At 46.6% G+C, this 14,691-nt stretch overlaps 1 protein-coding gene across 9 annotated transcripts in view; it reads left to right on the forward strand.

Annotated features, from left to right (window-relative positions):
• The window catches only part of NEO1 (neogenin 1), a 186,800-nt gene extending 176,739 nt beyond the window's left edge, over positions 1-10,061 (forward strand). For 6 of the 9 annotated variants that reach the window (XM_062612108.1, XM_062612109.1, XM_062612110.1 and 3 more), the window contains 6 exons: positions 1,192-1,430; positions 2,060-2,152; positions 5,202-5,360; positions 6,638-6,892; positions 7,201-7,337; positions 9,248-10,061. In XM_062612108.1, coding sequence (XP_062468092.1) covers positions 1,192-1,430; positions 2,060-2,152; positions 5,202-5,360; positions 6,638-6,892; positions 7,201-7,337; positions 9,248-9,331 — 967 coding nt within the window. In that variant the 3' untranslated portion in view covers positions 9,332-10,061. Of the gene's footprint in view, positions 1-1,191; positions 1,431-2,059; positions 2,153-5,201; positions 5,361-6,637; positions 6,893-7,200; positions 7,342-9,247 lie in introns of all 9 variants that reach the window. The other 3 variants (XM_062612116.1, XM_062612117.1, XM_062612112.1) reach the window with 2 other exon arrangements.
• Positions 10,062-14,691: the final 4,630 nt, after the last annotated feature.

The following is a 14,691-nucleotide window of genomic DNA, read 5'->3' on the forward strand; positions in this document are numbered from 1 at the left end:
TTTAAGTTTGAAAAGACTCTGTTATGCTAAAGAGAGGTTTAAGACAGTGATGAAAAGCCAGGCTTGGAAGATAATCTCCACTTGCTTTGCTGAAGGTGAACCATCCTGCAAGTTCTTGCAGAGAGGAGAGCAAGGATACAGGAGTGGTGGTTGAGCAACTGGGGGATATGCTTGGGAGAGGGCAAAATTCATGGCATTTTGTTTTCAAAGAGCAGAAATAACCCTGTGAACTCTTGCCTTTGTTTCTCCAGTCCTAAATGCCACCTCTCTTGCGTGCAGCAACCCACAACCAGTGAATAACCTTCTGATCTGTTGTAGTTGCAGTGCTTAAAGCAGGGTGCCAGGAGCACGTCTGGCTGCAAATCACCTCACCAGAGGCTCTGCTCACTGATAGCTTTCAAAATTGTATTTAGTCCTCTCTTAGCCAGTTCTAGGAAACGTGCTACCCAGAAGGGATGCCTTCCTCCATCACTGCCAGGGTCCAAAGCGAGGGGGTGTGAAGGAAAGTGCTGGAACTCTGCATGGCATGTCCAATAGAGTTACATAATCCCAGACTGGTTTGGCCTGAAGGGACCTTAAAGCTGATGCGGTTCCAACCCCCTGCCATGGGCAGGGACACCTTCCACTTAGAGCAGAGTGTTCCAAGCCCCATCCAGCCCAGTCTCATGTCTGCCTCACAGTTTGCTGCTGCCCCCCTTCAGCAGCAGTGAGAAAGCTCCTCAGCCAGATGTGTGTGTCCTGAGCAGCAGTGAAATGAACGTTCCTGTCATTAATCTTCAAAGTTAACCATCCCATTGGGGTAGTCAGCTCTCTGCACACTCTTCCCACAGCTATTGTTTGAGGTTGGTCGTACACCCTGGAGTATGGGCCCAGCATGATGGATGTACGCTTCCTGTTTAGAATATTCTCTTAATGAGCGCAAGGACAGAGAACTTTACTTTGTTAGTGAAGGCTGAGGCTGCAGAGCCCAGTTCTGCAGCGTGTGTAGCATTTGAGACAAATTTCATGTTGCAGAATATGCTTTGAGGTGTCAGATGTGCTTATATGTAAAATTCAAAGCCTCCTGCCCAGTGGGCAGCTCCTGCTCAGCTGGATGCAAGATCTGAGGGAAATCACATTGCAAATTTGCCTTTTCCAATGAGTGAAAGGAATCCTCTATGTAAGAACATTCCGTTTGTTTCCCTTCCCAAGGAAACGAGCTGCCTGCAAATCAGTGAACGGGTCCCACAAGTACAAAGGAAACTCCAAAGATGTCAAACCCCCTGACCTTTGGATCCATCACGAAAGGCTGGAGCTGAAACCCATTGATAAATCTCCAGATCCCAATCCAATCATGACCGATACCCCAATCCCTCGCAACTCCCAAGACATCACCCCGGTTGATAATTCCATGGACAGCAATATCCATCAGCGGCGGAATTCCTACAGAGGTGAGGTTTAAAGTTAACTCTATCTGGTGAAATCACTTTATTGACAAATTGCTCTTGTTTTCCCAGTAGCGAATTGGGTTTGTGCCTAGTTTATAGGGCCCTCTGAAAAGGATGGGTCACACTCTTCGTGCGAAAGTTGAGCGCCCAAGAGTTAAATCATGACTATCCCTTGGTAAATACCAAATAGTCATCTAGCAAGTGTTTCGTGTTAAGTAGTTGAGACACATGTGGCGTTCTCTCAGTGGTCAAACACACAATCAGGTTTTGGTGCTTTAACCAGCTGCTGCTTGGCTCTTGAGGTGCGGGTGAGTTTTCACCTGGGGAATGGTTGTTAACCAGCCAGCATGTGGCTCTGCACTGCCGCTCACTCCCCATAGCTGCGCTGCCTGAGGTTCGGTTTTGCAGTACGGCCCAGAGAGTTTCTCCAGTGCCCAATAAGCTTTACCCTAACTGTCCTCTTCTCCACCTTTTAGTGAAGGATGAAAGAGCTGTTTTTATCAGTTCTGAGTCACAGAACTGCCTACAAAGAGGACAGCCCAGAAATAAAGAGAGGAGGATTGAAGCAGTCTGGTGTGGTACCACAGAAGTCTTACTGCAGTGGTAAATAACCTTCAGTGTTTTTCCTTCAGGGCATGAGTCAGAGGATAGCATGTCCACGCTGGCAGGAAGAAGGGGGATGAGGCCCAAGATGATGATGCCTTTTGATTCTCAACCACCTCAACGTAAGTCAACAGCCCACCCACTAGCTGGCTTGGTATGGGGAGCACCCAAACAACCGTGCTGATACCATATGCACAGACACACACTCACATACTGCCTTCCTACTTACTGCTCCTAAGTAATTCTGTTGTATCTGCAGTGGAACAGTTCAAAGAAGGTACCCTTAAAAGGAAAAACGGGATTAGGTGTATTTGAGCAAGGGGAGGTGTGCTGCAAAAGTGGGGAAGAGTTAGGAATGTGTCCAGCTGTCCCAGTCTCCAGCAGTGGTGGCTGCAGGTGGAGTTTAGGGAGAGCCTGTGTCACTGAGAAACATGATCAATTAAGCAGGGATACCTGGAGAATCTCCTGCTTACTGTTCTCTCTCTGTGAGTCTATCCTCTGAGAATCTGTCTTCTCACAGTGGCTCAGGAGCAGCTTCAGAAATGATGCTGAAGTAGTGAATTAGGAAGAGAGAATTGGATAGATCACTGCTTGTTTCAGTGCAAGACATCCCTGCTTGGGAGCTAGTCCCCTAATTTGCCAAGCAGAAGGAATGGCTCTGGCACTGTTCAAGGCCAGGTTGGACAGGGCTTGGAGCAAGCTGCTCTAGTGGAAGGTGTCCCTGCCCATGGCAGGGGGTTGGAACAACCCAAACCCTTCTGTGATTTATTCTATGATTCTGTGAAGGAGTAACATGCTCATCTCTTGGAAAGGCTACCAAAAGCCTGCAGTATGTACTTTAGCTTTGCTTCATGATGTGTCTGTTATCAAATTGATTAGAACATGGCTAGAGCACTGATAGAGGCTGAGATGTTGTGAGTCTGGCAGAGCGTACTCTTACATGAGCAGGATATCTGGGGTTTTATTTCTTATCTCTGCATTTCCTTATCGCTTAATGATGACTTGAGCAGAAGTGCTGAACTGAAATATTGCTGAGGCAGTAGAAATAGATTTTAATTACTAGAATCCAACAATGTATCTACTTCTCCAATGATGACTCTGAGATGGAAAAAGACTTGGCTAAACCCCCGAACAGCTGGGAACCCTGACAGGAGAGCACAGGTAAAATGCACCCAAGTTAATATGCAGAGACAGAACCATGAGGCAGAATCCCTGTGTGCTTCTCTAGTCCGAGCTTAGACTTCCCTGAGCACCATGGTCGTGGCCAGCCCTGTGCCAGGTGATTGCTACCCTGACCTTTGTGTTAAGTGGGATGATTTCACACCAGTCCAGCGTGTTTCAGCTGTATTTTTGCTCTATTTAGCTGAAGTGAGCACTTGGTTTACAGGGGCTCTTCATGTTTTCTCAAGTGTCCTGATGACCTGATTAGCTCACTTTGTGAATCTCTGACTGTTTCCTTATTTTCCAACCTTTTTACAAGAGTAGTATTTTTTTTTTCTTAGTTTTAAAATAAGTAGTGATGCTCCTTGTTTCCTCCTGGTGTTACATGTGTGAGGAAGGAGTGGAGGATGCAGTTTGACACTGATAATCTGTAGCTTGTCTTCTGTCAAATATGGGTATCTAACAAAGGGCATTGCAGCTATTGGATTCTGGTGGTTTCTTGTCCTATGCCAGGTGCTGAAACATGTTGAATTCAGGCTTTTGTGACCCCATAACAAGTTCAGACTGCAGTAAGTCTTACCTTGCACTCCTCTAAGTGTTTCTTCTCTCAAAAGGATGCAGCACTGGATACACAGAGCATCAGATAGACCCATACAGGAGCTGGTGCTGTGAAAGGTGCCAAGTGCTCCATGGAAACAGCGTAGCAAAGTACTCCTGGTACTGTGTTATTCAGTGAGAAAGATACTCAGCATCTTCCATGATCAGTCCCACCTAGGGTGAAAAGATACACAGTTGACAGAGGTGATAGAGTGGTGATAGATATTTTAGGGAGGTGGTATATTGCAGTTCTACCTTTTGCTTGTACTCAAGCTGATGTGATAATGCTGCAGATCGAGTTGTGGGTATGACTTTTTCCTTGCAGCACAAACCCCAGCTTTGATTTCTCATTGTGATACCAGCCCTGCTGCCTTTGCTTGGAAAACCGCTTTGTTTTCCCCCTCTTTATTAGATCTTGCCTTGTCCAGAAGGAGCAAACCAGAAGCAGACATAGCTGGCTTGCTGTGACAGGTTAGCATGATGCACTGAATGTCAGGAAGGATGTGTAAGGTCTTCTGGTGCCTGAGGGCTGAAGATTGGGTTTGTGACTTTGACTTTTTTATTCTGTTTGCAAAAGCTCTGAGGGCTTCCAGCTGTAGGTTTCTATTTTATAGTAAGTGGAAATGTTGATGTAATGTCTGTAGATGCCTTTTTGCAGAAGCTCCACAGAAAACTCTCTGGTACGTGAGGGCCTTTCTCAGCAAGCAGAAGGCAGGAGGACCATTTCATGTGTTAAAGACTGCCTGCAGATACCTTCCTATGGATTTTTTTTTGCCTCCTACTATTCAAGCATAGTTATTTACCTCTTAAATCCTAAATGATGGTAATTCACTGTGTTCAATTTTAGTGTAATTCGCAGTAATGGGGTGTGCCTGGTTAGCTCCTCCTTTGACAACTGGAATACAAAAACCTGAAAGGATATTAAGAAGCAAAGGGCTGGTTTTTTCTTATCACACCACATTTTTTAGCTCTTCATGTGAACTTTTCCTCGAAACAGCTCATCACAATCTTAATTAGGTGCAGGTGGTACAAGTTGACCTGTAAAGATACGTGTGATGTAGGTCTGATAATCCAGTGAGTTACTGGCAAAGCCCAGCAGGTTAAGCTGGCTTAGGTGGCAGGGTGAACTTCCCAGGGATGTGGCTTTTCACAGGAGCAGGTTTTCCTCCAGATTCTGCTTTGGAATGCAGAGCTGCTGCCATTATGTGGTTTGGCAGGGAGGGAGCTGAAGTGCTGGAAAATTGGGATTGAAACAGGTCATCTTGGTGTCACTGTGAACCTGCTGAGATTTACTCGCTGTCAGCCTGCGTCCCCTGTTCAGGGGCTTGGTGGGATGGGAGGGATGTGGTGTTTCACTACACGTGCATGCTTGTCTGTATGTTAAGCATATTTCTGTCTTGTATTCATTCACAGCTGTGATTAGTGCTCATCCCATCCATTCACTCGATAACCCTCACCATCATTTCCACTCCGGCAGCCTCGCTTCTCCAACTCGCAGCTATCTCCATCACCAGGTCAACCCGTGGCCGATTGGCACATCCATGTCCCATTCAGACAGGGCCAATTCCACAGGTGAGACATTAATGAGCAGACAGATTTTGCTTGTAAGGGAACGATGAGTGGCAATCAAAGCCTGACACTTCACTCAGTTGGTCTCTGTTGCGGTGTGCCCTGAGGGAGGGCAGACCAAACCCTTGACAGGGTTTTCTGTGAACAGTTTGTGGTGTAGATCAGATGTTGTGATAGGTGATGATGTCCTTGGAAAAGGAAGCTTAATGTTTTATATATAGCTTCAAGTAGGAACATTCCTTATTCTAGAGCCTTCAGCCATGGAGTCTGTAACATCAGATTAAGTCTCATTTAATCTACTTAATACAACAACTTTTATCCTAATTAGTTCCACGTAAAACCAAGAGAGGACAAAAATCCAGCCTTTGCTGCTGAGAGCTGGCTTTGATTGATCTTCCTGAAGCACACAGAGAATTGTGGTGATTCCTATGCAGGATTTTCAGGCCTGAAGCCTAGGCATTTGCTGTAGTTCTTGTAATGTCTCCAGTGCGAGGGTACTTCTAAGTTGCACATAAGTAATATCATGAGATGAAGTGAATTCTGAGCTTCTCAAGCTTAAGGTTACATTTTAACTAAGGTGCCACAGCCAACAACTTGTTTCCTTATGGAAGCAATTCAGGAGGCTGCAAATACCCAGGCAGATGGCAAGTTGGAGGTTTCCCTTGTTCTCTTTGTACTCCTGAAGTGGCAGCTCTCACAGTCCAGATCGTTCCCTGCATGTGGTCCAGGTAGGATCACGATGCCCTCAATTGAAGACACCATCTCACAGTTTTCTTAGATCAGTAGATTCAGCAGAGTGGAGCCTGATGAAAACAAGCAAATAAAGGCAGCAAGTAAAGGGTTTTCAGTAAGTAAAGGGATTTCAAGTCTATCTCAGGAGCAGTTTGGCTTGTCAGCACATATTATATATACCTGTTTAAGAAGGCCAATCCTGTGAAATACTCCAGGGTAAAGTAAGGTTTGTGTTTCATGCTGTTTATTCAAGGTCTTACTCCATGTGGCTGTTTCAGTGTGTAAGTCTTGATTTGGTATTATACCCATGGAATCATTCAGTCCTCAAGCTTATTCTGTTATTAGGCAGTCATTGTCATTCACCTCAGAACAGAGCAGTTACACAGAATTGGTGTCATTTGCTACACAGATGGTTAATCTGTGAATTCAGTGCTTAGCTTCTAGCAGTGACCTTGGAAAAGGTACTTGCAGACACTCCTGGTTTCATCTGCCCACAGAGGATATTTCTGTTATAGAAAAGAAACCTCTCCTTGTCGTGTGTGTTGTAGAATCTGTTCGGAACACGCCCAGCACAGACACCATGCCGGCTTCCTCATCCCAGACCTGTGCTGACCACCAGGACCTGGAAAGCACCACAGGGTCCTACCTGGCTAATGCACAAGAGGAGGACTCGGCTCAGAACCTGCCCACGGCCCACGTGCGTCCTTCCCACCCGCTGAAGAGCTTTGCAGTGCCAGCCGTTCCACCTGCTGGTTCCGCGTACGACCCTGCGCTGCCCAGCACGCCCCTGCTAACGCAGCAAGGTGAGCGGGGAACAGCGGGCACAAAAAGGGGGTTTTAGGAAAAGAGAGAAGCTCCGAAAGGGTGAGGGGGAGAGTTGGCCATCAGAGGAAATGTGCCAGAGGCTGGGGTGAATTTTGTCTTTCAAGGCCCTTTTATCTACATCGATAAGCAAGACAAAATGTCAAACTCGGTACTCCATAATTCGAAGTGCTTCTTTTCCTCTAATAGAATCCTTTTTATTCTCCTGCTTTCAAGAGCTTTCTGGACAGGCAAAACAATTCATTATCTGGTACAGCTGTGGTATAACCGTGTAACACTTTATTTTAAGCTCCTGCCCATCCAGTTCACTCGGTGAAGACTGCATCGATTGGGACTTTAGGAAGAACTCGACCTCCTATGCCTGTGGTAGTCCCCAGTGCCCCTGATGTGCAGGAGACCACCAGGATGCTTGAGGACTCAGAAAGTGTAGGTACTCTTAGCACCGCCAGGGGCTTTCTTTGGCAGTGCTGATCAAACTGTGGTGAATCTCTCTTTAGGTGACACTTGGAAGCTTTAGTGATGTCTGCACTGAGACTGTCGAAAGGATAACAAGTCCTTTGACTTCCACCAAGTGCTGGTTAACCCATATCCAAAACCATAGTGCAAATACTTTGTACACAAGGCAGTAAATTCAGAGAATAGGCACTTCAGTTTTCAAGTCCTTTCTGAATCTGAAAGTTTAAGAGCATGCCTTCATTCCTAGTTACACAGTACCTAATTTTTGCATTCTTCATAGTACTCTGTGCCTAAGGGAGCTTTGGTTTATGACTTGGGCTTCCATACTGGGGCTGTAGTGCCCTACATGTCTTGGTTTTGCCTGCTTCTCTTGATATAAAGAGCATCTTTGTCTGCAGACCTGAAGGCCTCCAACAGTGCCTTTTTGCTCCCTGTACAGCTGAAGATGATGTATTCATGCTGGCTTTGAGATGTGAGTCATTTCGCTCGGGTTTGCCAGCATACTGTGCCTGGATCCTATGAAAGTCCTGCAGCTGCAGGTTGCTGCACTGCTGCAGAGCAGCCAGTGTCACTGCAGCTGGAAGAGTTCGCATTAGTGCCAGAATGAGCCTCAGCCTCAGGGTGATGAGCCATCGCCCCACATCTGGGTTTAGATACTCATATAGGAGTGTTCTGATTTTGGGGGGAAAATGCATCCAATTGTTGAGCTTCTTTGGAGGCAGCTTTTAAGAAAAGGAGAGGTGTTGGGCATCAGGCACTGGAAGAGCTGTTTTCCATTCAAATTGCAAGCCAAAAACTTATGCATTACTGCCACAGGAAATGCTGATCATTATTATTACTTCTTGTTTCTTTCTTGCCCTTTCCTTTTGTCACCCTCTTGCTTTCCTTTCTGTATGCAGCCTTGATTTGGTGCACTTTTGCCCTTCTGTCTTGTTGTCATTCCTACTTTATTCTTTTTCCTCAGTTGGTACCAAAAACATACTCATTAGTTTATAGTTTATTCATCAACTTTGTAATACTGAGATATGGCCATTAATACATTTCTTCATTAATAAGTACAGGCTGCAATCAGCTGAGCAGCAGCCTGAATATTAGACTCTAGCCATAAGGTCTAATAATGGCCTTTAAACCTACAGAGCAGAAACTATGAAGCAGGTTCTGATCTGGCATCAGCAGAGCTGGCATTGGAATACCACGAGCAGCCTGGATGCCGCCTGTGGAAGTGGTGCTGAGAGAGCAAAGAGGGTTTGGAGAAAGGCTCCAAGAATGTAAGGGCTTGAAAACCACACAGTACTGGGCAAGACTTGGTCAGCTTAGGAAGGGTTTTGAGATGAATCAGTTCATGGCATCTGTCTGCATGCAGTGATGGCAGAATAGAGTCACAGATAGGTGTAGGTTGGAAAAGACCTTTGAGGTGATCAAGTCCAACTGGTGATGATGATAGCTGTATCAGTATAGCTGCAGCTACAGAGATGAGGCTAAAAATGGAGTAGGATTTTAGCAAAGCAAAATGATTCTCAGAGCAGTTCTCCTTTGACCTTTTTTCCAAGTAAGCTGGGAAGATGTTTCTAAAACACCTACTTTGGTTCAAAGGAAGCTGTTATCTCAAAGCAGGAATTGATACAAGGAAAGCAGATAAGCTGGTCACAGCCTTAAAAGTCAGTGAAACTATGAATCACTGCTGCAAAGAGATCTGTGCTTAAAATAGAGACTTGTTTCAAGTTACTAATTCCTGTAACTGTCAATAGATCTGTTCCTGCTTATTCATGTGTCAGGGTCACAATCTGCTCCGGAATAACTGACTGTTTCTCGTTACTTCTTGCTCTGTCCCTCTTCAGAGACAAGAGGTTACCCTCAGTCACTCTTTCCATCTCCCACAGAACTATGAACCGGATGAGCTGACCAAAGAGATGGCCCACCTGGAAGGACTTATGAAGGACCTTAATGCCATCACTACAGCATGACCGCCCTCACCGGGACATGACTCCAGACAGTGTCACAAGTGTTGGGACTCAGCCTTGGAACACAAGGAATTGTACAGAGGAAAAAAAGAGAAAAAAAAAAAAGGAAAAGAAAAAACAAAACTAAAGGAAAACCAGAACGAGAGACAGCCCATGGAAATGGGAACCAACCAGCGTTTGGGCTCCAGCTGGTCAAAAAGAGATGACCCTTCTTGTCATCGTCCTGCAATGAAGTCTTTGCCAAGTTGAATTCCAGTGACCTGCTGAGACCGCGCAGGGTGGGATGCAGCAGGCTCAGCTCCAGCATCCAGACTAAAGGAAAGAAAGTGGACTTGAGGGTTGTTTTATTTCTGGTCAGGTTTTGTCTCAGTGGTGTGATTGCCCTGCCTTTTCAGTGTTGGACATTGGCATTTATGTACAATTTTATTTGTGTTTTTATTTTAACTTTTTTTATAAAAAGGAAAAAAAAAATTGTAATAAAAAAAAAGGAAGAAGAAGAAAAAGGAGAAACTGTTGTTTTCCACAGCCTAGACTGAAGTTTGACTGCTTGTTCTATCGTGTATGGAAATTCATTGCCAGTGTGGGTTGTTCTGTTTTGTTTTTTACCCTGCGTATTCTGACGTCCCCTTCTGGCAGTTAATCCATGGCCTTTTTGGGATGCTGCACTGCTCTTTGTAAGCTTTTTTTATTATTTTTATATTATAATTATTAAAAGCCTGACTTTCTCCTCTCATCACTGTGAGATTCCCGCTCTGTTTGAATTGAAATGTAATTTAAAAGGCTTGTTTGTCGCTTTTTGTGCCGTTTCAATATTTTGAGTGGGGGAAAAGTAGCTGGGGAAGGGGAGGGGATCCAGGGGGAGGTTTCATTATTGTTGATTTCCTGTCTTTCTCCATGGACCCGAAAGACTGAAGGAAATGATAGCATCTTCTGTAACGTCCTTCCGTGGACCTTCAGCATACTGTGTCCCTGGTTACTGATTTGCAGTGAGAGTCTCATTGAGAAACGTTAAAAGTCCTGATTCCTCCTGTAAAGTAAGGTAAATCCTTGTGTTCAGATGACACTGCAGCTTGCTTTGGCTCTGTTGTGTTGGTGGTAGTGGACAGTTCTCCTCGTGAAGCTCTGACGTGCAGATGGAGCTCACTGAGCAGGGAGGCAGCAGCTCCTCACTGACAGTGCTTAGGTTTGGGCTGTGGGGACCTGTTCTCATCAGCACTACACCGTATCGTACTTCTGAGAACACTACAGATGTTCCCAGTGCCGCTCAGTTGAAGTTCTGGCCCAGGCCATCTAAACAAGAGCCCTTCCCTAAGGATTCCCCAGAGACAGAAGCAAGGCAAAAATGTATTATTTTTACACTTCTGGAACCAGTTGAGATGAAAACTGGTGTTAGTGGCTGCGGTGCTGGCGCAGAGCTGTCTGGAAAGGAAGGGAGGATACAAGGGAGCTCCTGTGTGAGGGGAGGAAAAGGGGGTTTTCTTTCTCCCTGGCTTGAAGAGAGGGACTGTAGTTTAGTCATTTTAACAAGGCCAGGTTGGACACAGGGGCTTGGAGCAAGCTGCTCCAGTGGAAGGTGTCCCTGCGCGTGGCAGGGGCTGGAGATGGGTGAGCTTTGAGGTCCCTTCCAACCCAAGAAGTTGTCTCTGGGCAGTCTGTAACAGGTTGCCCACAGAAGCTGTGGCTGCCCCATCCCAGCAGACATTCAAGGCCAGGCTGCATGTGGTTCTGAGCAAGCTGCTCTAATGGAAGGTGTCCCTGCCCGTGGCAGGGGTTGGAGCTGGGTGAGCTTTGAAGGTCCCTTCCAATCCAAACTTGTACTCTGCAGTGATTTTAGGTAAAAAAGAAAATGCATTCAGCTGCCTGAGGAGCTCGTGTGCCATTTCACCTTTAGGCTGAAAGGAAGCTCACAAGTTACTGACTCCTCCTGAGCAGTCAGATGTGGGAGCTGGGACACGCAGGTAACAGGCATTGCAGGCGAGAGGTGCTGCTGCTGTAGTCCACAGCATCTCTGCTGGATGTCTGGACCTGTTAGAGCAGGAAGAGGAAATGCTGTCATCTGCTTAAATTTAAAACCCAAGAACTTTGCTTCATTCTTGTCCTTTCATCCACCCGACCGAAGCTCTGGGCCTGTTTTCATGGTCTCTGTCAGCAGAAGGGAGAGCTGAGAAATCTCCCAGAGAGCAACAGGGCTTGGGTTGTATTTTACATCCTTTCTGTTCCTGCACTCCTTGTGGCATCGCTTCTAGGACATTTGCTGGGTTTCCTTATTGAGAGGGAAGGAAAGGAAATGAATCAGAGCACCACAGGCCACCCGGAAAATGATGATTGGAACTTTTAATCAATACAATTTGGGGCAAAATAAGCTATAGAATATGTATTTAAATACTAAAATCCACACCTTGTCCTGAAAGGGAGGGGAAGGGGGAATGTTTTCTTTGCCTATTTTTTACCTATACCCAAAGAAATGCCATCCTACATACACAGTGTTCTTAGCTGGTGGGTCTTTGTGAATATTCCTTCTGTATAACACCATGAATGTTAATATTGGCATTGAATTTGGGGAGGGGGGAATATTTTTAATGCTAAAACAACTGTTCAAAGTTGGTTTTTTAAGGTTAAAAAAAAAAAAAGAGGAAAAAACCACCACCCATTCAGTTCAGTGTACAATCTGTATTGCACTTTTTCACATTTTAATGCTACGTTTTCTTACATCCCCTGTGATTTTCAATTCGGGACATTGTGTATCCTTGTAGTGTCATAGTCAAGCTGGTAAGTGACAGCTTCCCCCAGCCATCTGGGGGGAAACAAACCAAACCTGTATATTGTTTTCTGATTCTCATGTAGCCTGTTTGGAGGACTGCTGTAGATGTCTGCCTTTCTGTACCATTTCTTTGCTTTCCTGTAGTATTTGCTGTATACTCGATGGCTTTTTTTTTTAATACCTTCATGTTTATGATTTTGTATTGGCCATCCAATACACTTTTTTTAATCCAACCCCATTCTGGTCTGCTCTTTGTAATGATTTGTTCTCTTTGTAATGATTCCTGTACGTTTTTTCCTTCATCTGCGGGGACCAGCGTTGGTATTTTATTGTCCCTTTTCCCTTGTGCTTTAGTAGGTTGTGTCCTCCAGAGAGAGAAGAACGATTCCCTCCTGCCCCATCTTTGGGTGGACACTGAGCATGTAGCAGCTTTCTGGCTGACTCCCCTTCGTTTCAGAGCTCAACAGTAAAAGTATCACCTTCTTAAAACCAAGCATTAGAAAAAGAGGGGTTTAAATAAGCAAAGGGCCTTTAATAGCCTCAGTAAACTAGTAAATCACAGAAAACCACTACTGAAATTCTTAGAATATAGCACTTTCTGTCCATAGAGTTTAAAGCGCAGTAATTGATGTCCTCAAACTAGCTCCAGACTCTACCTTTCAGTACTACAGCCTCACACTGACCGTCAGCCACTCTCCCCTGTTACGTGCATCCCATGTTCGTGGCAGCCTCGCACCATTCCTCACCCTGAGCCCTGCACACAGCAATAGGAACTACTGCACGGGTTTTACCCCCTCGCTATTTTGCTAGTCACATCTTCCTGTTCACTCATTAAATTGTGCAGCCACACGGAGGTCTTGGGTGGGAGCTGGGCCCTGGAGGTCCAGAGGGATGCCATGATCCTGAAGCTGGTCAGGACTTCTCAGCCATGCCAGCACTGGTGGGGTGTGGGCATGTGTGTGCGTAGAGGAGAGGAGAAATAGGGAACAAAGACATCAGTCATTGTGGTGGGAGTGTCACAAGGCACATCTGAGACGCAGACAGACAAAGTGGATATAGACAGAAAACCAACCCTGTCCTCTAAAGAGCTGGGCTGGGGCAGCCTGGACAAGAGAAGGCTCCTGAAGGGGAGACCTGAGAGCAGCTCCAGTGCCTGAAGGGGCTGCAGGAAAGCTGGAGAGGGGCTTGGGACAAGGGATGTAGGGACAGGCCAAGGGGAATGGCTTGAACCTGCCCGAGGGGAGACTGAGATGAGCTCTTAGGCAGAAGCTCTTCCCTGGGAGGGTGCTGAGGCGCTGGCACAGGGTGCCCAGAGAAGCTGTGGCTGCCCCATCCCTGGCAGTGTTCAAGGCCAGGTTGGACACAGGGGCTTGGAGCAAGCTGCTCTAGTGGAAGGGGTCCCTGCACGTGGCAGGGGTTGGAACTGGAGGAGCTTTAAGGTCCCTTCAACCCAACCCAGGCTGGGATCCTCGGTAACCTCTAGCTTTAAAAGCGAGCATTCCTTGCTAGGTTCGCTGTGCCGCTTGCTTTGCACATCGAGCCCGATGAAAAAAGCACCGGTTTAGCAAGCAGCCCATTTTGAGGCAGGTAGAAGCGGTACCTGCTGGGTATTGTTCCCTTCCGCAGGACACTAGAGGGCAGCGGTGACTTGCTGCTGAACACAGCTGCTCAGCAAACCTCCTGCCTACACCCTTCTTCCACCCACCTCCAAGAGGACACATCCCGTGTTCTGTATGGACACTGCGATACTCTTAATCGACAAATGCCGAGCTGCGGTGTGACTCTAAAACCATCCGTAAGCAGGCACAGCAACATTCCTGCCTCGGAAACAGCTTACCAGCTCCCCAGTGTGATGGGCACCCTGGGAGCCAAAGGGACAATCATCTCAGCAAGGAACTGCGCAGGGGCTGACAGAAGCAGGACCAGCAGGTTTGGAAAAGGAAAGCCAGTGTGGAATAGTGGCAACACGTACATGAGCGTTAAAAGCAGGAAAAGCCTGAATGTGATGGGAGTGCCAGGCGGACACATAACCTATTCCCTGCCCCTTAGTCTTTGAGAATCAGCTGTTTCCCGGTACTTCCCAATTCCAGCTCCTGTTTCCCAACCTTCTTCGGCACTGCCTTTCCTCCAGACCTCCTTTAGAAGTCCCCTGCAGGGCAGTGGCCAAGAAAGCCAGCTCCGTGGGGCTGCAACTCAGAGCAAACACTGACTTCCCTCGTAGTTCGTTAGGACGGGTTTCTGTGTCCCATCCAGGGATGTCTCGGGACATCCCACCCTCAGTGGTCACTGGCTAGGGGGATGCTGCAGGCTGCACTGCCCACAGGGGGCTGGGCATGGTGGCACTTTAACCTCAGCCCTCCCATTCCAGACACAAATGCACCAGTAACACCACTGCCCGCCTTGGAAACATGATGTAATGCTGCTGTAACATCTGCAAACCCTCCCCACTTGAACCAGACACTGGAGAGCCCTGGTTACAGTACCCTGCACTGCAGAGGCTGGGAGAATTACGAGATGTGCTAGAGATGCAGCGCTAAAATCATCACACGTTAATCCAAATCAGTGGTACTCACCCTTAGTGGGCTCCATTCAAGGGAAGACT

The sequence above is a fragment of the Pezoporus occidentalis genome, unplaced genomic scaffold (assembly GCF_034315485.1).
Source record: "Pezoporus occidentalis ecotype Australia unplaced genomic scaffold, CSIRO_AGI_Poc_V1 ctg159, whole genome shotgun sequence".
In the NCBI taxonomy this organism is placed as follows: domain Eukaryota; kingdom Metazoa; phylum Chordata; class Aves; order Psittaciformes; family Psittacidae; genus Pezoporus; species Pezoporus occidentalis.